The sequence below is a fragment of the Phycomyces blakesleeanus genome (assembly GCF_001638985.1).
Source record: "Phycomyces blakesleeanus NRRL 1555(-) unplaced genomic scaffold PHYBLscaffold_10, whole genome shotgun sequence".
NCBI lineage: Eukaryota > Fungi > Mucoromycota > Mucoromycetes > Mucorales > Phycomycetaceae > Phycomyces > Phycomyces blakesleeanus.
Window position 1 is genome coordinate 639,235 of NW_017265143.1, and position 15,790 is coordinate 655,024.

The window sequence follows — 15,790 nt, forward strand, 5'->3', positions numbered from 1 at the left end:
GTTGAGTAGTCTTGCTCTCCGCAGGTATTGACAATATATCATCCTCTTCTTCTTCTTCTTCCTCCTCTTTATCTTTATCTTCATCCTTCTCTTCATTTTCTTCGTCTATAACAACATTGTGAGGGTTCGGTTAATGTAATATGCCATCAAAGCAGTATATTATACTGATTGATAAATGCATTGATTGATTCATTGATTTATTGATGCTACCTTTGTTCTCATTCTCTATAGCCGCATCTTCGCCATCTTCTTCTTCATTGGCATCCTCATCTTCCTCCTCTTCGTCTTTTGTAAGACCACGTAATCGACGGCTACCCATAACAATCCATTCTTCTTGGTCATCCCAGTCAAGATAATGTACCTTGACTTTGCTCCCATACATCATTGTCAGTATACCACGGTACCAGTGACCATTGATGTTAAGAACTTTAACTTTTTGCATGTTGGTAAATCCGTGAGGATTGGGATGGAATCCAGCTTCGTCTACGAGTTGTTTGGCTGTATTTCGTGTTAGAAAAGCACCTGTTGTGTAATAGTTCTTGGCCTCTTGTATAGAAGATTTCTTTGAGTGTAGATGTACAGACTTTGCGGGAGGAAGACGCTTTGTGGTCTTCTTTGAGGTTTGTTTTGGTGTCTGTTTTTGTTTAGATTGGGGTTGGGATTGGGATTGGTTGTCCTGCTGATGTGGTTGTTTTTGTTGCTTAGATAATAATTTTGATGTTTGCTTTAGCGTCTGCTTTGAAGTTTGTTTTTGAGTTGGTTTGACGAAATCCTTTGAGTGTTTGCTAAGACGGTCCAGAAGGGATTTAGCATTAGGTAACCAAGTTTGTTTGCATGATTCACACAAGGCAACTTGATCCAAAGGACCTCTTTCCTGACTGTTCATTATATTGCAAGCATCACAATCTCCAGTAGCTAATGTATCACACAAATTTTCTGGCTCATAGTCGAGAGCTTTCGAAGTGTCGTCTAATTGGAGCGATGCAAAAGATTGAGTGCACTCCATATCTTCCGGGATGAGAATCGGACCAACATCCCAGCGAGTACGTTTCCCTTTTTTATGGTGATAGCGGGGATCACTTAAGGTTATGTCTTTGGGTTGATTTAGACCTATAGGAGAAATTGGCGATGGTGTGTTCTTCAAAACAACTTCTTCAATTGGTGTATTATTGGTAGATGCTTCTCCAATTGTCGTATTTACAGTCAAATTTTGTTTCAAAAGTGAATTGCTAGTAGGTAAATCTTCAATAGATTCTTCCTCGATAGACATATCATCCATTGTGTCATCCATTGTGTCATCCATTATTGTGTCCTCTGGAATCGAGTCTTTCAATTCGACCACTTTCTGGGTCGAACTCTCGGACCTTTCTTCCTGTCCAACAGCCCTGAGCACAACCTTGAGTCCATCACTGGAACGTCTTTTCCTCTCGATATTAAAATAGCCTGTATAGCTTGGCTCATTACTTTGCTGGGAATGCTCGTTGATTTTTGGTACTGGCTTTGTTCTATTGTTGGAACTCTGGAGCAGCATTTTTCCCATAAACTGGCCAAACTTTGAGGTCAATATAATAGGGTTAGTCTGCTTTGGTTTTTCTAACACTGGTATAGGTGTGCTACTGGATAGAGACGCGTCTGAAGCCTGGCTTTTGTGTGTGTCTGCAGTTCCAAAAGAGTGTTTCTGTGTAGACTGGAAAGGAGGGTAAAGTCAGCGAGAGGTCTAGGCGGGGAAAAGGCGGGGTCAAAACCGACTTTTAGCCATGAGGCTTCCTTACATTCTCGCAATTGCCATGGACAGCTCCCTTCCACCTGTCGAGTGGTGGCTTGATAGGTTTGGGGTGAACACCCTCTGCCTCTATCAGATAAAGGTTGAGCGTTCAGGACAAAGGGAACAAAAGGATACTGTTATATGTATTAATTTATACAGGTAAAATTTTGTGTATTACTTCTACCTGCGGTTGGCCGCACCAGCTGCCAGGAAAAGGGGTCGCTGGGCATAGTGTAGGAAAGCAGTAGAAAGAGAAGGGATGAATAGTCTAGGGCTGGTAATAAAAAAAGGACGTCTCCAGACTTGGTTGTCCCACGCACAGGGTTTGCTGTTTTTAAAAAAAAAAGGCTTGTTCCATTTTGACGCGACAGTATGTATGTATCTGTCTGTCTGTCGGATCGAATCACGTTATTTGTACTTCTACTGACTGAGTTTATATAGAGAAGGTCGTGCTTTGATAGTGGTTTATATATATATTGGTTTCCATAACAACATATCAGAAATAAATTAAAATAAACGGAGGATATTTGATATTTCTATGGAAACAGATTCAACGGATTGTTGACAGTCATCTCTTTAGAAGAGTGGGCTTTCCAAAAGGAATATATACGTATATATAAAATGATGACGGAGATTCGATTGATGTATGACGTGCAAAGGTGAAGAATAAAGAAATCATCAAGGTACTCCAAAGAACAAAAGCTATTGTTGTTATTGTTTTTTTTTGGTAGTATCAATAACAAACAATAGCGGAACCATTTGATTTTTTTCATATCTTATTTGATTTGAGTATCTTCTAACATACACTTCTTTTGGGACTTATAAGGGTTTCAAGCTTATTATCGAAAGTATTTGATTCTTGAATCAAGCAGTCATCTCTTCTATCCTTTCTTTGCCCACACCTTTTTCTATTTCTATTTCTATCTCTATCTCTATCTCTATCTCTTTCCCTTTCTCTCTTATTCTCCTTTTGTTACTCTTGTAAATTGAAGCATCAATGACAACCTGGCAACCCACTGAAAGAGGTCTATCTGACCTACTCCAACTCTTGCATCAGGCAATCAATCCAACTGATGGTCAGAATGTACAAGAGGTAGGTCAATAAGATATATATATAACAGAAGAAGCGAATTACTCACACCTCAATCCAATAGAGACTAGAATATTTCAACACCATCCCGGACTATAATTCCTACCTCGTATACATTCTCACGCAGATGCCACAGGAAGATCAGTACGTTCGCTCTGTGGCTGGTCTGACACTGAAGAACAACATTCGTACCCATTTTACTTCCATTCCTCAGGAAGTGATGGATTATGTAAAGGAAAGCTGTCTACAACACATGGGTGACCCGGACGTGGGCAAGTCCGTGAGCCTAGTAATGGCTGCCGTGATGGCGCGTGGGCAGGTGCAGAATTGGCCCCAGGCACTCCAGGTCATCCTTGACAATCTCAATGACCCTTCTCCGCTGGTGGTGGAGGTGTGTTGAGCAAGAGTGAAACATATATACGAGGCTGACGTGTGTTACTTTGAACCAGAATGCACTCAACACCCTGCACAGGATATGCGAAGATTGTGCAGAGGAACTCGATAACAATATTAGAGGAGTCAACCCACTTGAATTCATTATTCCTAAGCTCATTACCTTCTTCGATCATCCGAACTGTAAACTGCGCTCCCAGGCTATCATGTCTGTGAACCATTTTATTCTCTTGAGATCCGAGTCATTAATGCGTCGCATGACAGGCTTCCTCCATTCGCTCTTTCACAGGGCTACAGATGACGATGTGGGTGTCAGAAAGGCAGTCTGTCAATCACTCGTCTCCCTTTTGGAAGTATGTCATGATGCCCTCCTTCCTCAGCTAGACACCATTGTAGATTATATGATCTACTCTACTCAATCAGACGACTCCGAACTTGCTCTTGAAGCATGCGAGTTTTGGTTTGTGTTTGCTGAACAAGACGAACTTAGAGGCTATCTCCGTCCCTATTTATCTAAAATTATCCCGGTCCTTCTCGGAGGTATGATCTACTCAGAGATCGACCTGTTGATGCTTGGTGGAGATGAAGACGATGCCCATGTGGCTGACACAGATCAAGACATCAAACCTCGCTTCCACAAACCTAGTGTTACAGGAGAAAGCAGAAGCCAACCTAACAACAATCAAAGCAATACGTCTCTAGATGATAGCGAGGACGAAGATGAGGATGATTACGATATCGATGACGATAGTGATGAGGCGAGTGAATGGAGTCTGCGGAAGTGCAGTGCTGCTACTCTCGACATTCTCTGTACTTCTTTCAAGGCAGATGTGGTTGGCCTTTTGATGCCACTCTTAAAGACTGAGCTTGAGAGCTCTGATTGGTTGCACAGAGAGTGCGGTATTCTTGCTCTCGGTGCTGCTGCTGAAGGTAAGACTTGAATAAGGCAGGAATATGTTATTTAAAAAAATGTAGGTGGAATAAGCGACATTGCACTTCATCTTCCTGAACTTGTACCTTACTTGCTCACACATATGAATGATCCTAAGGTAAACCATTATCTGAAGTCTACTAGATAACTATTATATATAATAAAATTATATATTCTGGTAAATATATATATATGTACCATATTTATAAAAAAAACTACAGCCTCTTGTACGATCTATAACCTGCTGGACACTGGGAAGATACTGCCATTGGATCGTTCAAGTTAGTCGGCAGAGTCTTGAAGCACGTAAACTCTACTTTGAGCCCCTTGTGCAAGTGCTTCTTCAGAGAATTCTGGATAACAACAAGAGGGTTCAGGACGCTGCATGCTCGGCATTTTTGCGGTTGGAAGAGGAAGCTCTTGAGGATTTAGTCCCTTATCTCGAACCTATCCTTGGCACCCTCTCGTCTGCTTTCAGAAAATACCAAAAGCGTAACTTGTTACTTCTATATGATACCATTAGTACGCTTGCGGGCGCTGTAGACCATGCATTAAACACGCCTCAATTCATCAACATAATCATGCCACCCCTCATTCAGAAATGGCAAGAAATTTCGGACGAAAGCATAGATATTTTCCCACTCCTTGAAGTATGCTGTACCAACCACGCAAAAAAAAAGAGAAAAAGCAACCTTAACACTTTATGTTAGTGTATTTCATGCGTCACTTCTGCGCTTGCCAAGGGATTTACACCCTTTGCGGAACCTGTCTACTTTCGCTCCATTAGCATTGTCCTCAGAACCCTTCGAGATTGCCAGGCTGCCAATATGGACCCTTCAATGGAACCACCGAACAAGGACTTCATGGTCGTTGCTCTTGATTTGCTCTCTAACATTGTCCAAGCACTCAACACAGATGTAGAGCCTTTGGTAGCCAAAACGAGCCCTCCTATTGCCCACTTCTTGTCAGTGTGTCTTATGGTATGTAAATCTATACAATAACTAGATGTTTTCCAAATAATAATAATAATAACAATATCTCTATAACAATAGGACGATGTCGGAGAAGTGAGACAAGCTGCATTTGCTCTACTTGGTGATCTTGCTATCTCTTGTTTTGAACACATTCAAATAATCTTACCTGACTGTATGCCAAGTCTTCTCCAGCAAATTATTCCTCAAACAGAAGAGGTATCCGTATGCAATAACGCCACATGGGCTGCAGGTGAAATTGCTTTGAAATGGGGTAAGCACTTTGACAATATAATTAGACTCAAATTTATTAACTTTATTAACAAACATAAACACAAACAAAAAGGAGCCAACATACAACCCTATGTTGAACCTCTTCTGCAACGCCTCTTGCCTATTCTTGCTGATCCTACTACACAGCGCACATTGATGGAGAACTCGGCTATTACAATTGGTCGACTAGGTTTGGTGTTTCCTAATGTTGTAGCAGGACATTTGGATAGTTTTGTTCGCCCATGGCTTGTAGCATTGACTCCTATTCGCGACAATGATGAGAAATCTTCGGCATTCAAGGGACTTTGTGAAATGATTAATGTGAATCCACAAGGAGCTATTAATGTGAGTTCCATGTTTACCATGCTACTTAATGTACGAGATTACTTATAATGTTATAAAAAACATAGCACTTTCCTATACTATGCACGGCTATTGCGAAATATCAAAGACCACCAAAGGAGCTTTGTGAATCATTTGCTAGTGTAAGTATATAAAAAGAAAAGCTTGATGCTAGTAATGATATGACTTATAAAACATATTTCTTAGATTTTGGGGGGCTATAAAAATATGCTGGGTGATGAACAATGGCAACAGACTCTTGCATCTATGCCACAAGATGTCAGTGCTGCTCTTCATGGAAACTATGGTGTTTAAGGTGTATGTAATTTACGAAATGCACTTTAGATTGACACTATAATGTTCAAATGATGTAGAGTATAAATAAGCGCAATAAAGAAAACAACATCGTAATTCGGGAAGCACTGTTTTTTTTTAAAAGTGATAAGCGAAATTAACTACCGAAACATATCAGCTAATATAGTGCAGCATACTTAAAATTACTTGATTGTTTAACAAAGTTCGCATATGTATGTTTTTTAAAAGAAGAATACTTGTTCTTTTAAGTCACATTGCCCCTTAGTATATTTTCTGCTATTACTTTTAAAATAACCATATATATCTGTGCAACTTTATAGCTTTTATATATATATATACATTTTTTCTTAGTAATTAATTATGATAGATAGCCAACGAACAATAGTGACAATAACAAACATTAAAAAGAAGACAGATTATATACATAAATTATTTGATATTTATTATACTTTCTTACTCTATAATCAGGCATTTTCTATCTTAAATAATATAAGTCGTATAGACATATCGGTGTTAATATTATATGTATTACATTTATATGTATTACAAAAATGAATAGCGATATGTATATATTAATATCTATAGCTTATGTCTCGCTTTAAAGTTCTCTAAGAAGAGTAAAGGCTTTCAAGTTCTGGAAGATAAAATTTCTAAAGATAAAAAATAAAGATTTATTACTGCAAAAATACTTTGATTTCGTCTGGAATGTAGGGTAATATTATATGTAGAGTAGTAGACTAAGATTCTCTTCGTATTTTATTTTTATTTTCAGCCATAATGATATTACTTTGTTTAGTTTATTGGATAAAAGAATGAGCTTATTATTTTTTGTAAAATATTTTCATGATATTTATTTTTTAAGATTGTAGCTATATTGTAGAATCAATAACTGTAAAGCATCTAACACTATATATTTATTGCTTGTAATTACTTCTCTGATGATAAGGCTTACTATTATATATCAAGAGCTAGTTTCTTTAGAAAAACATTGATTTTATTAAAAGTATTGATTACATTTTCCAAAAAGCTAATCTTCTCAAAGATATTTTTATTGTTATAATCAAGAATTCGGTTTCATTAGCATTAGTAACCAACAAGAGAATAATATAATATATTAAACTGATAGTAATTTGAACATTGAGATTTATAAACATATTTACTTTGAAATCTGAGCTGTTAATATTGGCCCTGGTACCTGTCAATATATTATATTAGCAGTAAACAGATAAAGATGTTTTATTGTGAAAACTTTAGATTTTTTATAATAGAACATTTAAGTAATCATAAAAACTAAATATAAAAAAGAGAAAAAAAAGAGAAAAAATATATAAAAGTGTTTTATTGTAGATATTTCATATTTTGTACATTATAATTTTTAAATAATTAAATAAAAATAAAAAGCAAATATTTTATATATAAGAGAGAGAAAAGAATAGTTAAAAGCTGAATAAATATAAAATATAACAGAAAAAAACTTAAAGAACTAAGATACAATAACTTAAATACTTTTTGTTTATAAATAAATAAATGTAATTTATATATAGTCTTAAAGCATCTCTATATTTTTTTGTTGTTATTTATTTTATTATTCTTCTATTGTTTCATAGCTGAAATATTAGATATCTTCAAGACTTTAATATTGACTTTATTATTATTATTTGTAATCTTAATCAATAAATAAAAACATTATAAACTTTATCATATTTACTCTTTTTTCTTTTAATTTACTATACTTACTATTGTCAGAAACCAATCTGGACAGGAACAAGAACATAGAAAACAGACAGAGAAAGATAGATAGATTCTTTTATTAAAGAAGTTGTTTGCTTGATCTTTCTATGATCAAGCTTTATAAGTATTTATACAAATATTTATGTCTACTAATTATAAGAGATAATTATGTGATTTGTGCTATAAGTGTTCTTTCTAAGGAAATGAATGCAATAATTTGATTAGTTTAATAATAATACTATTGAAAAGGATTCGGATTGGTCTAATGACTGAGACCAATTAGATGTTTCTTATAGCTATATAGTAAGAAATAAACTTTTATTCTTATTTTTTTAAAAGTAAAAAATAAAAAAAATATAAATATAAATAATTATAGATAGATTTCTTAATTATAATATTTAAAATGTGATATTTCAGGTACGAAATAATAGAAAATAATAAATTTAATAAATAGAGACGTATAGAAATACTTTGAGACTGTATATAAGCTGTCATTTATTCATAAATAAAAAGTGTCCCTTTTTATAAGAAAACACAATCTGCTCTTGTCATTACGTCTTAGTTTCTTAAGGCTTTCTTCCTTTATTATATTTGGTTATTAGAGTGTATTTACTGCTTAACTAGTGTTAGTGTTACAATTATGACATCAAGTCATAAATTGTGCTTTTTTAGCTCTTAGCTATTCTTTTCTCTTTTACACTAGATGTTGTATCCAACATAATTGTAGATTCAAATAGAGCGCACAGATAATAAGACAAAGACATATTGAATAAGTGACCAGTATCAATTATACATTATTTCTCACACTATCATTAAATAAAGAATATACTAATAACAAGGTCACACACCTTAGTCAACATCACTAATCACTCAAACAAGAGTGTGGATTGTTGTAAATGAGTATTGACTACTGCTGTAATTGAGAATAAGTCTGAAGGAAATAATATAAGGCCTCAGCTATTCCAGTCAAAGGTGTCTACCAATTACTTTATTATTTAACACACAGGTTTAGCATGCATGATAGTGATTATATTTCATATGATGATATCACCATAATATGGGATACATCAGTGGATTATTATAAGCATAATTAGAACTCATAAACACATTTACTTTCAATGTTAATACTTCATTGGGACTACACACATTTATATAATTAATCATACATTAATTATCCCAAGATCACGTTGCTCTGATTAAGGCTCAGATAGGATCGATTACCTGACCCCAGTCATATAATTTTCCCAATCCAAAACAATATAAATAGCAGTAGTAGTTCAGTGTAGGAACCTGGTCAAACTTTGATACAAAATCTTTCTCAATAAACAAAACCTACACAAGTTCTCACGAATCTTCGTTCCTAATTTCAAATCTTCAATTCTTCCTCTTAAAAACTTCTTCAACTTCAACCACCACAACATATATAAACTCATATAGCAAATAGCAATAGAAGATTATCTCTCTTTTTATCAATAAACAAAGTCTCACCGTACTTCTCATCTGCACTTTGTTTTTCTTTCTTTTTTAAAAATATAACACTAGTGTGGTATTTCAGGTACGAAACAATAGAAAAATAAAATATTTGATAATAGAGACGTATAGAAATACTTTGAGACTGTATATAAGTTGTCTTTATTCATAAATAAAAAGTGTCCCTTTTTATAAGAAAACACAATCTGCTCTTGTCATTACATCTTAGTTTCTTAAGGCTTTCTTCCTTTATTATATTTGGTTATTAGAGTGTATTTACTGCTTAACTAGTGTCGGTGTTACAATTATGACATCAAGTCATAAATCGTACTTCTTTAGCTCTTAGCTATTCTTTTCTCTTTTATACTAGAGCTTTAGGACTTCCTACTAAATTAGCTCCATATCGATCTGACACAGTTTACCCGGCAGTATGATATAATTATCTTAACAATCTTTAAGATATTATCTACAGTACTAACTGTAATAATTATTGGGCTGATTACTTAATCGTTTATATATATTTTATACTGACAAGATGATAGCTACTACGCTATCCCAATATGAATATGTTCTTATATGTGATAAATCCAACATCCGAGTGTCTGGATCACCACAACTAGAGCTTTAGGACTTTCTACTAAATTAGCTCCATATTGCTCTGACACAGTTTATCCAGCAGTATGATATAATTATCTTAACAATCTTTAAGATATTATCCACAGTACTAACTGTAATAATTATTGGCCCGATTACTTCATCGTTTATATATATATTATACTGACAAAATGACAGCTACTACACTATCTCAATGTGAATATGTTCCTATATATGATAAATCTAATATCTGAGTGTTTGGATCACTATATAATATATAAATTAAATCAATTATTTAAAAATCTGATTAATAATTACCAAAACATACTTCTTTTCACTCTTTACTTTTAACTTTATATTTTACTCAGTTCACTATGTTTATTCTAAACATATTTCTAAAATCAAAACCAAAACATAATCATTAATGTATTAAAAAATATTAAATATAATGGGGGTATATTTGCTGTCTATTAGTACTATTATTTTTTATAACTTTCATCAAATGCGTTAATAGTTCAATGGTAGAATTTCAGCCTTCCAAGCTGAAGGTCGGGGTTCGATTCCCCGTTGACGCACAACTATTTTGTTTCGTTGGGTGGCGGAGTTTAAATAGTATTTACGGCCAATCGGAATGCCGTTTATATAAGAGTCTTTATGGCCAACGGCTGAAATAATTCTTTTATGCTCATTTATAATTCTCAGTAAGTTTGTTAAATATTGGCTGTGTCATAGTATTGAAAGACCAACAAATTTGATCAGTCTGTACACTCGGAATATGTGCTATGACAATCCTAATGGGGCGTATATTTATATTACTTTACTCAAGTCTGTGCTATTTAGATATGAAAAGGTTGGGATGATAAATATTTTGAGACACTTTTGTTATCCTTAAATAAAAGCCGAGTCAAATTACTATAAGTTTACGCCATCCCTACTATATTGAATTTTGGCTGCAATGCATTGGGCTACTGAAGCGGTTCAATAAACCATGTTAGAAGCTAGCCAATAAGTCGGGTTATTAACGGGTATCATTTTTTTTTGGTTGATCTTGCTGAACTTGCTTTACATCCCAGCTCATCCTCATATGAGTACTTTACAGGATTTTACACATAGTTTTAACTTCCATAATAACAATATTAGATGAAAAGACTTTTACCGATGTAGAGAAATTATACGCCCAAGAATATGATAAATAACAATCATTTTAATTCCTACAAGTTTAGTATATGTAAGACACAAGAGCTTATATCCCAAAAATTAAATATTCCAGTTTTGCTCGAAAGATAATACACTCTAATACGTCATTTAATTTCAGTTAGCTTTAACCAAATATTTGGTATATAAATAGTGTAATACATACTCAAATAACATAGCAACGAATCTGTAAGATTTTATCACAAAATAAAATAACAACAATAACAAAAGCTTCCTTAATAATTGCTATATATATTACACATGTCAATTATGATACAACACTTCTTTGTATATACACTAGAAATATTCAAGCTGTTAACTATTGTATCGTATCTCTTCTTTCCACGCGGGTGGAGCTGTTATTTTTTCTATTTTTTCTTTATCTTTTCCATTTTTATTTTTTATAGAGGTGGGAGATAGAGATATAGAATGGCCCAACTCAGACCTGAAACAAAAACAACTTTGACTCAAAAATTGGGTCCCCTTTGGTTTAACTGGAGAAGAATATAAAAAAACCAATTTCATTTTTTCATTGATTTCATAACATATTTTAAATACACATTATATTTCGGGTGGTGTTACTTGAGTTTATTATACGATACATACATTGGCTCTAATTTATTGACACGCAAGGTTAGAAAGAAAATCCAATGCAATTGTCCTTAGTATTTAGTTTGATATAATGCCATGGAAATCAGTTTACCTATCTTTTGATCTTGACATCCAATCCTTTTAGCGGACTAAGTAAAAACTGTGTTGGGTTCGGTTCATGTAATGGGGTTTAGGGGTGAAATGAATTAGTCTTTTTTTTTTTTTTTTTTTTTTTTTTTTTTTTTTTTTACAGATCTTTATATATGTGAGTGTGTGTGAGTGTGGACCATAGTCTTTAAGTAAAGGTTAGAAAAATGAAAATATGATATATATATATATGTATCGCTTTTATCATAGATTTTATATATGTTGATGGCTTTGAGCTTAGCACAGGCCAATTGAAAGAAATATTCGACAGGAGAGAAAGTGCGAACTTTGACAAGGTATCAAGCCCGCTTTCTCCGTTGGATAGCAAATAAAATAAAAGGCCAAGGTTTTGAATCACTTTATGTGCTTTTCTTTTATATACATATCTTTTTGACATGAATTCCACATCTTCATTGTTCAGCCCTATCACATTAGGAAATTCAAAGTTAAACCACCGTTTGGTTCTCTGTCCTCTCACCCGTTTCCGTGCTGATAAAGACCATGTCCCAACCCCTATGATGGCAGAATACTATGGCCAGCGTGCAAGCGAAGGAGGATTGATGATTTCTGAAGCTACTTATATAACTCCTGCAGATGGAGTTCTTCCTAACACTCCAGGAATCTACTCCGAAGCCCAAATAGAAGGATGGAAAGAGATATCAAAGTCTGTTCATACCAAAGGCGCCACAATGTTTCTACAACTTTGGCACACAGGCCGTGCTGCATGTTCACAATTGAACCCAAACAACGAGCAACCTATTGGCCCTTCTGCCATTTCAATCCAAGGGAAGGGCCTAACCGGTGTTCCTTACGAAATGCCACGCGCACTTGAGACGCACGAAATTCCAAAAGTTATAGAAACATTTGTTCAAGCAGCCAAAAATGCAATTGAAGCTGGATTCGACGGTGTTGAACTTCATGCTGCCAATGGTTACTTGGTCGACCAGTTCATTAATACGTCAAGTAACAAGCGTACTGACTTGTATGGTGGATCGATTGAAAACCGTGCTCGTTTTGCCATGGAGCTCGTGGGCGCAGTTGCTGAAGCGATTGGCGAAGAGCGCACAGCTATAAGGTTTTCCCCCTGGTCTGGGTTCCAAGACATGAAAGACGACACACCGTATGAGACTTGGGGATATTTGGTGAGCCAGTTCCAAGAAAAGCACCCCAAGTTGGGTTATGTTCACTTTATTGAGCCCCGCGATGATTTCCTTGGAAGACTTGATCAACCTGAAAGAGCCCATATCGCGGTGACCGAGACAGTAGAACCATTCCAGAACATTTGGAAGGGTCCTTTTATTGTGTCTGGTGGATACACAGCAAATCCTAAGCGTGCCTTTGAGACTGCTGATAAAAACAGTAATACGTTGGTTGCCATAGGACGAGCTTTCATTTCCAATCCTGACCTTCCTCTTCGTCTAAAGAATAACTGGCCATTAAGTCCCTATGATCGTTCTACGTTTTACACCAATGATGCTGTTGGATATACAGATTATGAATTTTATACGGAATGAACCAAAATTTAGAATATCTTATAAATAAAAAATACTTTAATGTGTGCAGTTTCCTTTATTTTTATATTTTTAATAGCTCTAAAATACCTGATGTATATTATTAATATTAAAGCGTAACAAGATATATAATATTGATCCAAATAGTATTATGCAGATATATATCTACTTTATAAATCAAGTAATGATGCCAAATGAAATATCATGGAGTACAAATATAAAATGTTCTTCTAAAAAACTAACATACGTGGATACAAAGTTGAGCAGCCTGAAAAGTTTAATGCTTTACTTATAGGCTCCCACTTTTAACCCTTCTTCTACTTTGAAAGTTATATGATAATAGCAATAACACGTTAGTAAGCACATTCTGGATATCAATTACATTTATACTTTACCGTCTTCTTCATCGGACTCATCTTCTACATCACTAAGACTGAGAGTTCTAAGTCGCTGTGCAATTGTTATAGCCTGTGCAATAGACTTAAATGATCTGTGGCTATTAAGACCCTTGCGGACAGTTGGTGCAATATCATGTTCATCACAATTATTGTGTGTAAGATTGTCGGATATCCATGGATGATCCAAGGCCTCATCTGCTGTGAGACGTTTTTCAGGCTTAAAGGTAAGAAGGCCATCAACAAAGTCCTTGGCTATTTTAATTCCGATATAAGAAGTGTTTAGTTAGGTGCTTAGTTATTTATATAAGACCAGAATAAAGAAACTTACCAGATTCAGAAATAGCACCCCAGTATTCTTCATCGAATTCGTATCTACCAGCCATAATAGATTCAAATAAGGCAGCCTGGTCTATATATATATACAGCTAGTAAGTAACATATTTATTCACTAGCTATACATGACATATATTACCTTCTCCCCAGAATGGTGTGTATCCACTCAACAAAGTAAACTGTAAATATATAATATGTTATTAGTTTGAGTAGTATTTGATTTAAGTATAGACTTACGGTGATTACGCCAACACTCCATAAATCAACGGGTTTTCCGTGGCCAATCTGCAGCAATACTTCAGGAGCAACATATCCGGGTGTACCGCATGCTGTCATGAGAACATCATCGTGCGTCTTGAGGATTTTTGATAACCCAAAGTCGGTAATCAGAAGGTTTGAATCCTTCTTTGAGCTTTTGAATAAAAGCTGATTTATCCAAAGCATTTCATTAGAGTCAAATTTGAGTATATATGTGTGTATTGTTGGTACTTACGTTCTCGGGTTTAATATCGCGATGAACAATCTATTGGTTGGCAAGAACGAAGGGACCTTAGAAGTTAACCCACCAGAGATCATCTCACATATTGTGACGTTTAAACTTACATCTTGGCTGTGGAGATATGAGAGACCTTCGAGTACCTGCTTGATGAGGTTGGATGCGTCCTTCTCAGTATAGCTTCCTCTGTCCAGCAGCTGAGTAAATAATTCTCCTCCGCTAGCAAGATCAGTGACAATGTAAACAGCATCTTTTGTCTCGTACAAATCATGCATGGATACAACATGGGGATGTCGTACTTGCTTGAGGATATCTATAATATACCAGTTTTTTTCTCTTTCTATGAGCCCCTAATTCATTGTACTACTCCACCTGTATACGTATATTTTATATTATCATTACCTAATTCGCTGTCCAGCATATGCTCCTTTCCTATGTTCCTTGAAGTTAGCACCATGCCTTTTATATTATTTTGCTTATATCCATCCGATTAACCGATCCAAATCCAAATAAAAAAGCAAGCTATAAGAAGAAAAGTAGGCATCTCCGCCTCAAAAGCAAACTTCTAATATTGTCTAGAGACGCGCAGTACTTGCCTGCAATAACCTTTTTGAGGATAATTTTAAGAGCGTATGCCTTTTGTGTGTCATGTGCTATACATTCCTTGACAACAGCAAATGACCCAACACCGAGAATCTTGTTAGTGATCTTATAAGAACGCTCAAGCGCAGCTGGGTATGGTGGCTCATCACTCTTTTCATGAGTCTTCTTGAAGAGAGCCAAGATTCGCTTGACAATAGGTTCTTTGCTCATTGTTGTGTGTTGGTTTAAAAAATAAAGAGTATTGATAGAGGTATGTTTTTATGTATTTGTGTATGCTGAAAATATTAAAATGGAAAGAGAACGACAGTAAAGAAAGAGTCTATTTTAAAGGTAGGACCCAGATCATACACGTGATTAGGATTACTACGCGTAAGAGACACACCAGAAAACGGGCGCGCCTTCTATACTGTACCAAGTGGCTAAGCACCCAAACGTGTCCTTTCAACCGAGGTACAACTCAGCCTTGAGTTACTTTGTCATTGTTTTGTTGTTACTGAAAATGCAATACAGTTGACACTTTTAATAACTTTATTTAATGCCCGGTTGATTTGGTTCAATAAATGGTACTGAATTTAATGCTGAAAATAAATAAAAGAATTGCTCTAATAAATGATTTCTTATCTTATTGATATGTTTTATTAT

The 15,790-nt window shown here is 35.1% G+C and overlaps 3 protein-coding genes and 1 non-coding gene across 4 annotated transcripts; 3 read left to right on the forward strand and 1 right to left on the reverse strand.

The window, feature by feature from the left end:
* Positions 1-2,762: 2,762 nt before the first annotated feature.
* PHYBLDRAFT_181348 (hypothetical protein) lies at positions 2,763-6,174 on the forward strand (the record flags this gene model as incomplete). The annotated part of the gene is made up of 10 exons (XM_018438455.1): positions 2,763-2,858; positions 2,920-3,246; positions 3,305-4,178; positions 4,224-4,297; positions 4,401-4,829; positions 4,890-5,159; positions 5,232-5,424; positions 5,497-5,768; positions 5,834-5,908; positions 5,973-6,174. The coding sequence occupies 10 exons, from the start codon at positions 2,763-2,765 to the stop codon at positions 6,078-6,080; spliced, it is 2,718 nt and encodes a 905-aa protein (XP_018291799.1). The 3' UTR covers positions 6,081-6,174.
* A 4,205-nt stretch (positions 6,175-10,379) lies between these two features.
* On the forward strand, positions 10,380-10,450 carry PHYBLDRAFT_t127. Its single transcript has one exon. It is a non-coding gene; the product is annotated as a tRNA-Gly (tRNA).
* Positions 10,451-12,202: 1,752 nt separating this feature from the next.
* On the forward strand, positions 12,203-13,321 carry PHYBLDRAFT_112394 (hypothetical protein; the record flags this gene model as incomplete). Its single annotated transcript, XM_018428278.1, has 1 exon — positions 12,203-13,321. The coding sequence occupies one exon, from the start codon at positions 12,203-12,205 to the stop codon at positions 13,319-13,321; it is 1,119 nt and encodes a 372-aa protein (XP_018291800.1).
* Positions 13,322-13,348: 27 nt separating this feature from the next.
* On the reverse strand, positions 13,349-15,423 carry CaMK2 (calcium/calmodulin dependent protein kinase). The gene is made up of 9 exons (XM_018440110.1): positions 15,142-15,423; positions 14,948-14,977; positions 14,653-14,858; positions 14,543-14,572; positions 14,287-14,475; positions 14,189-14,228; positions 14,045-14,125; positions 13,714-13,968; positions 13,349-13,638 (listed from the first exon to the last, which is right to left on the reverse strand). The coding sequence occupies exons 1-9, from the start codon at positions 15,356-15,358 to the stop codon at positions 13,604-13,606; spliced, it is 1,083 nt and encodes a 360-aa protein (XP_018291801.1). The 5' UTR covers positions 15,359-15,423; the 3' UTR covers positions 13,349-13,603.
* Positions 15,424-15,790: the final 367 nt, after the last annotated feature.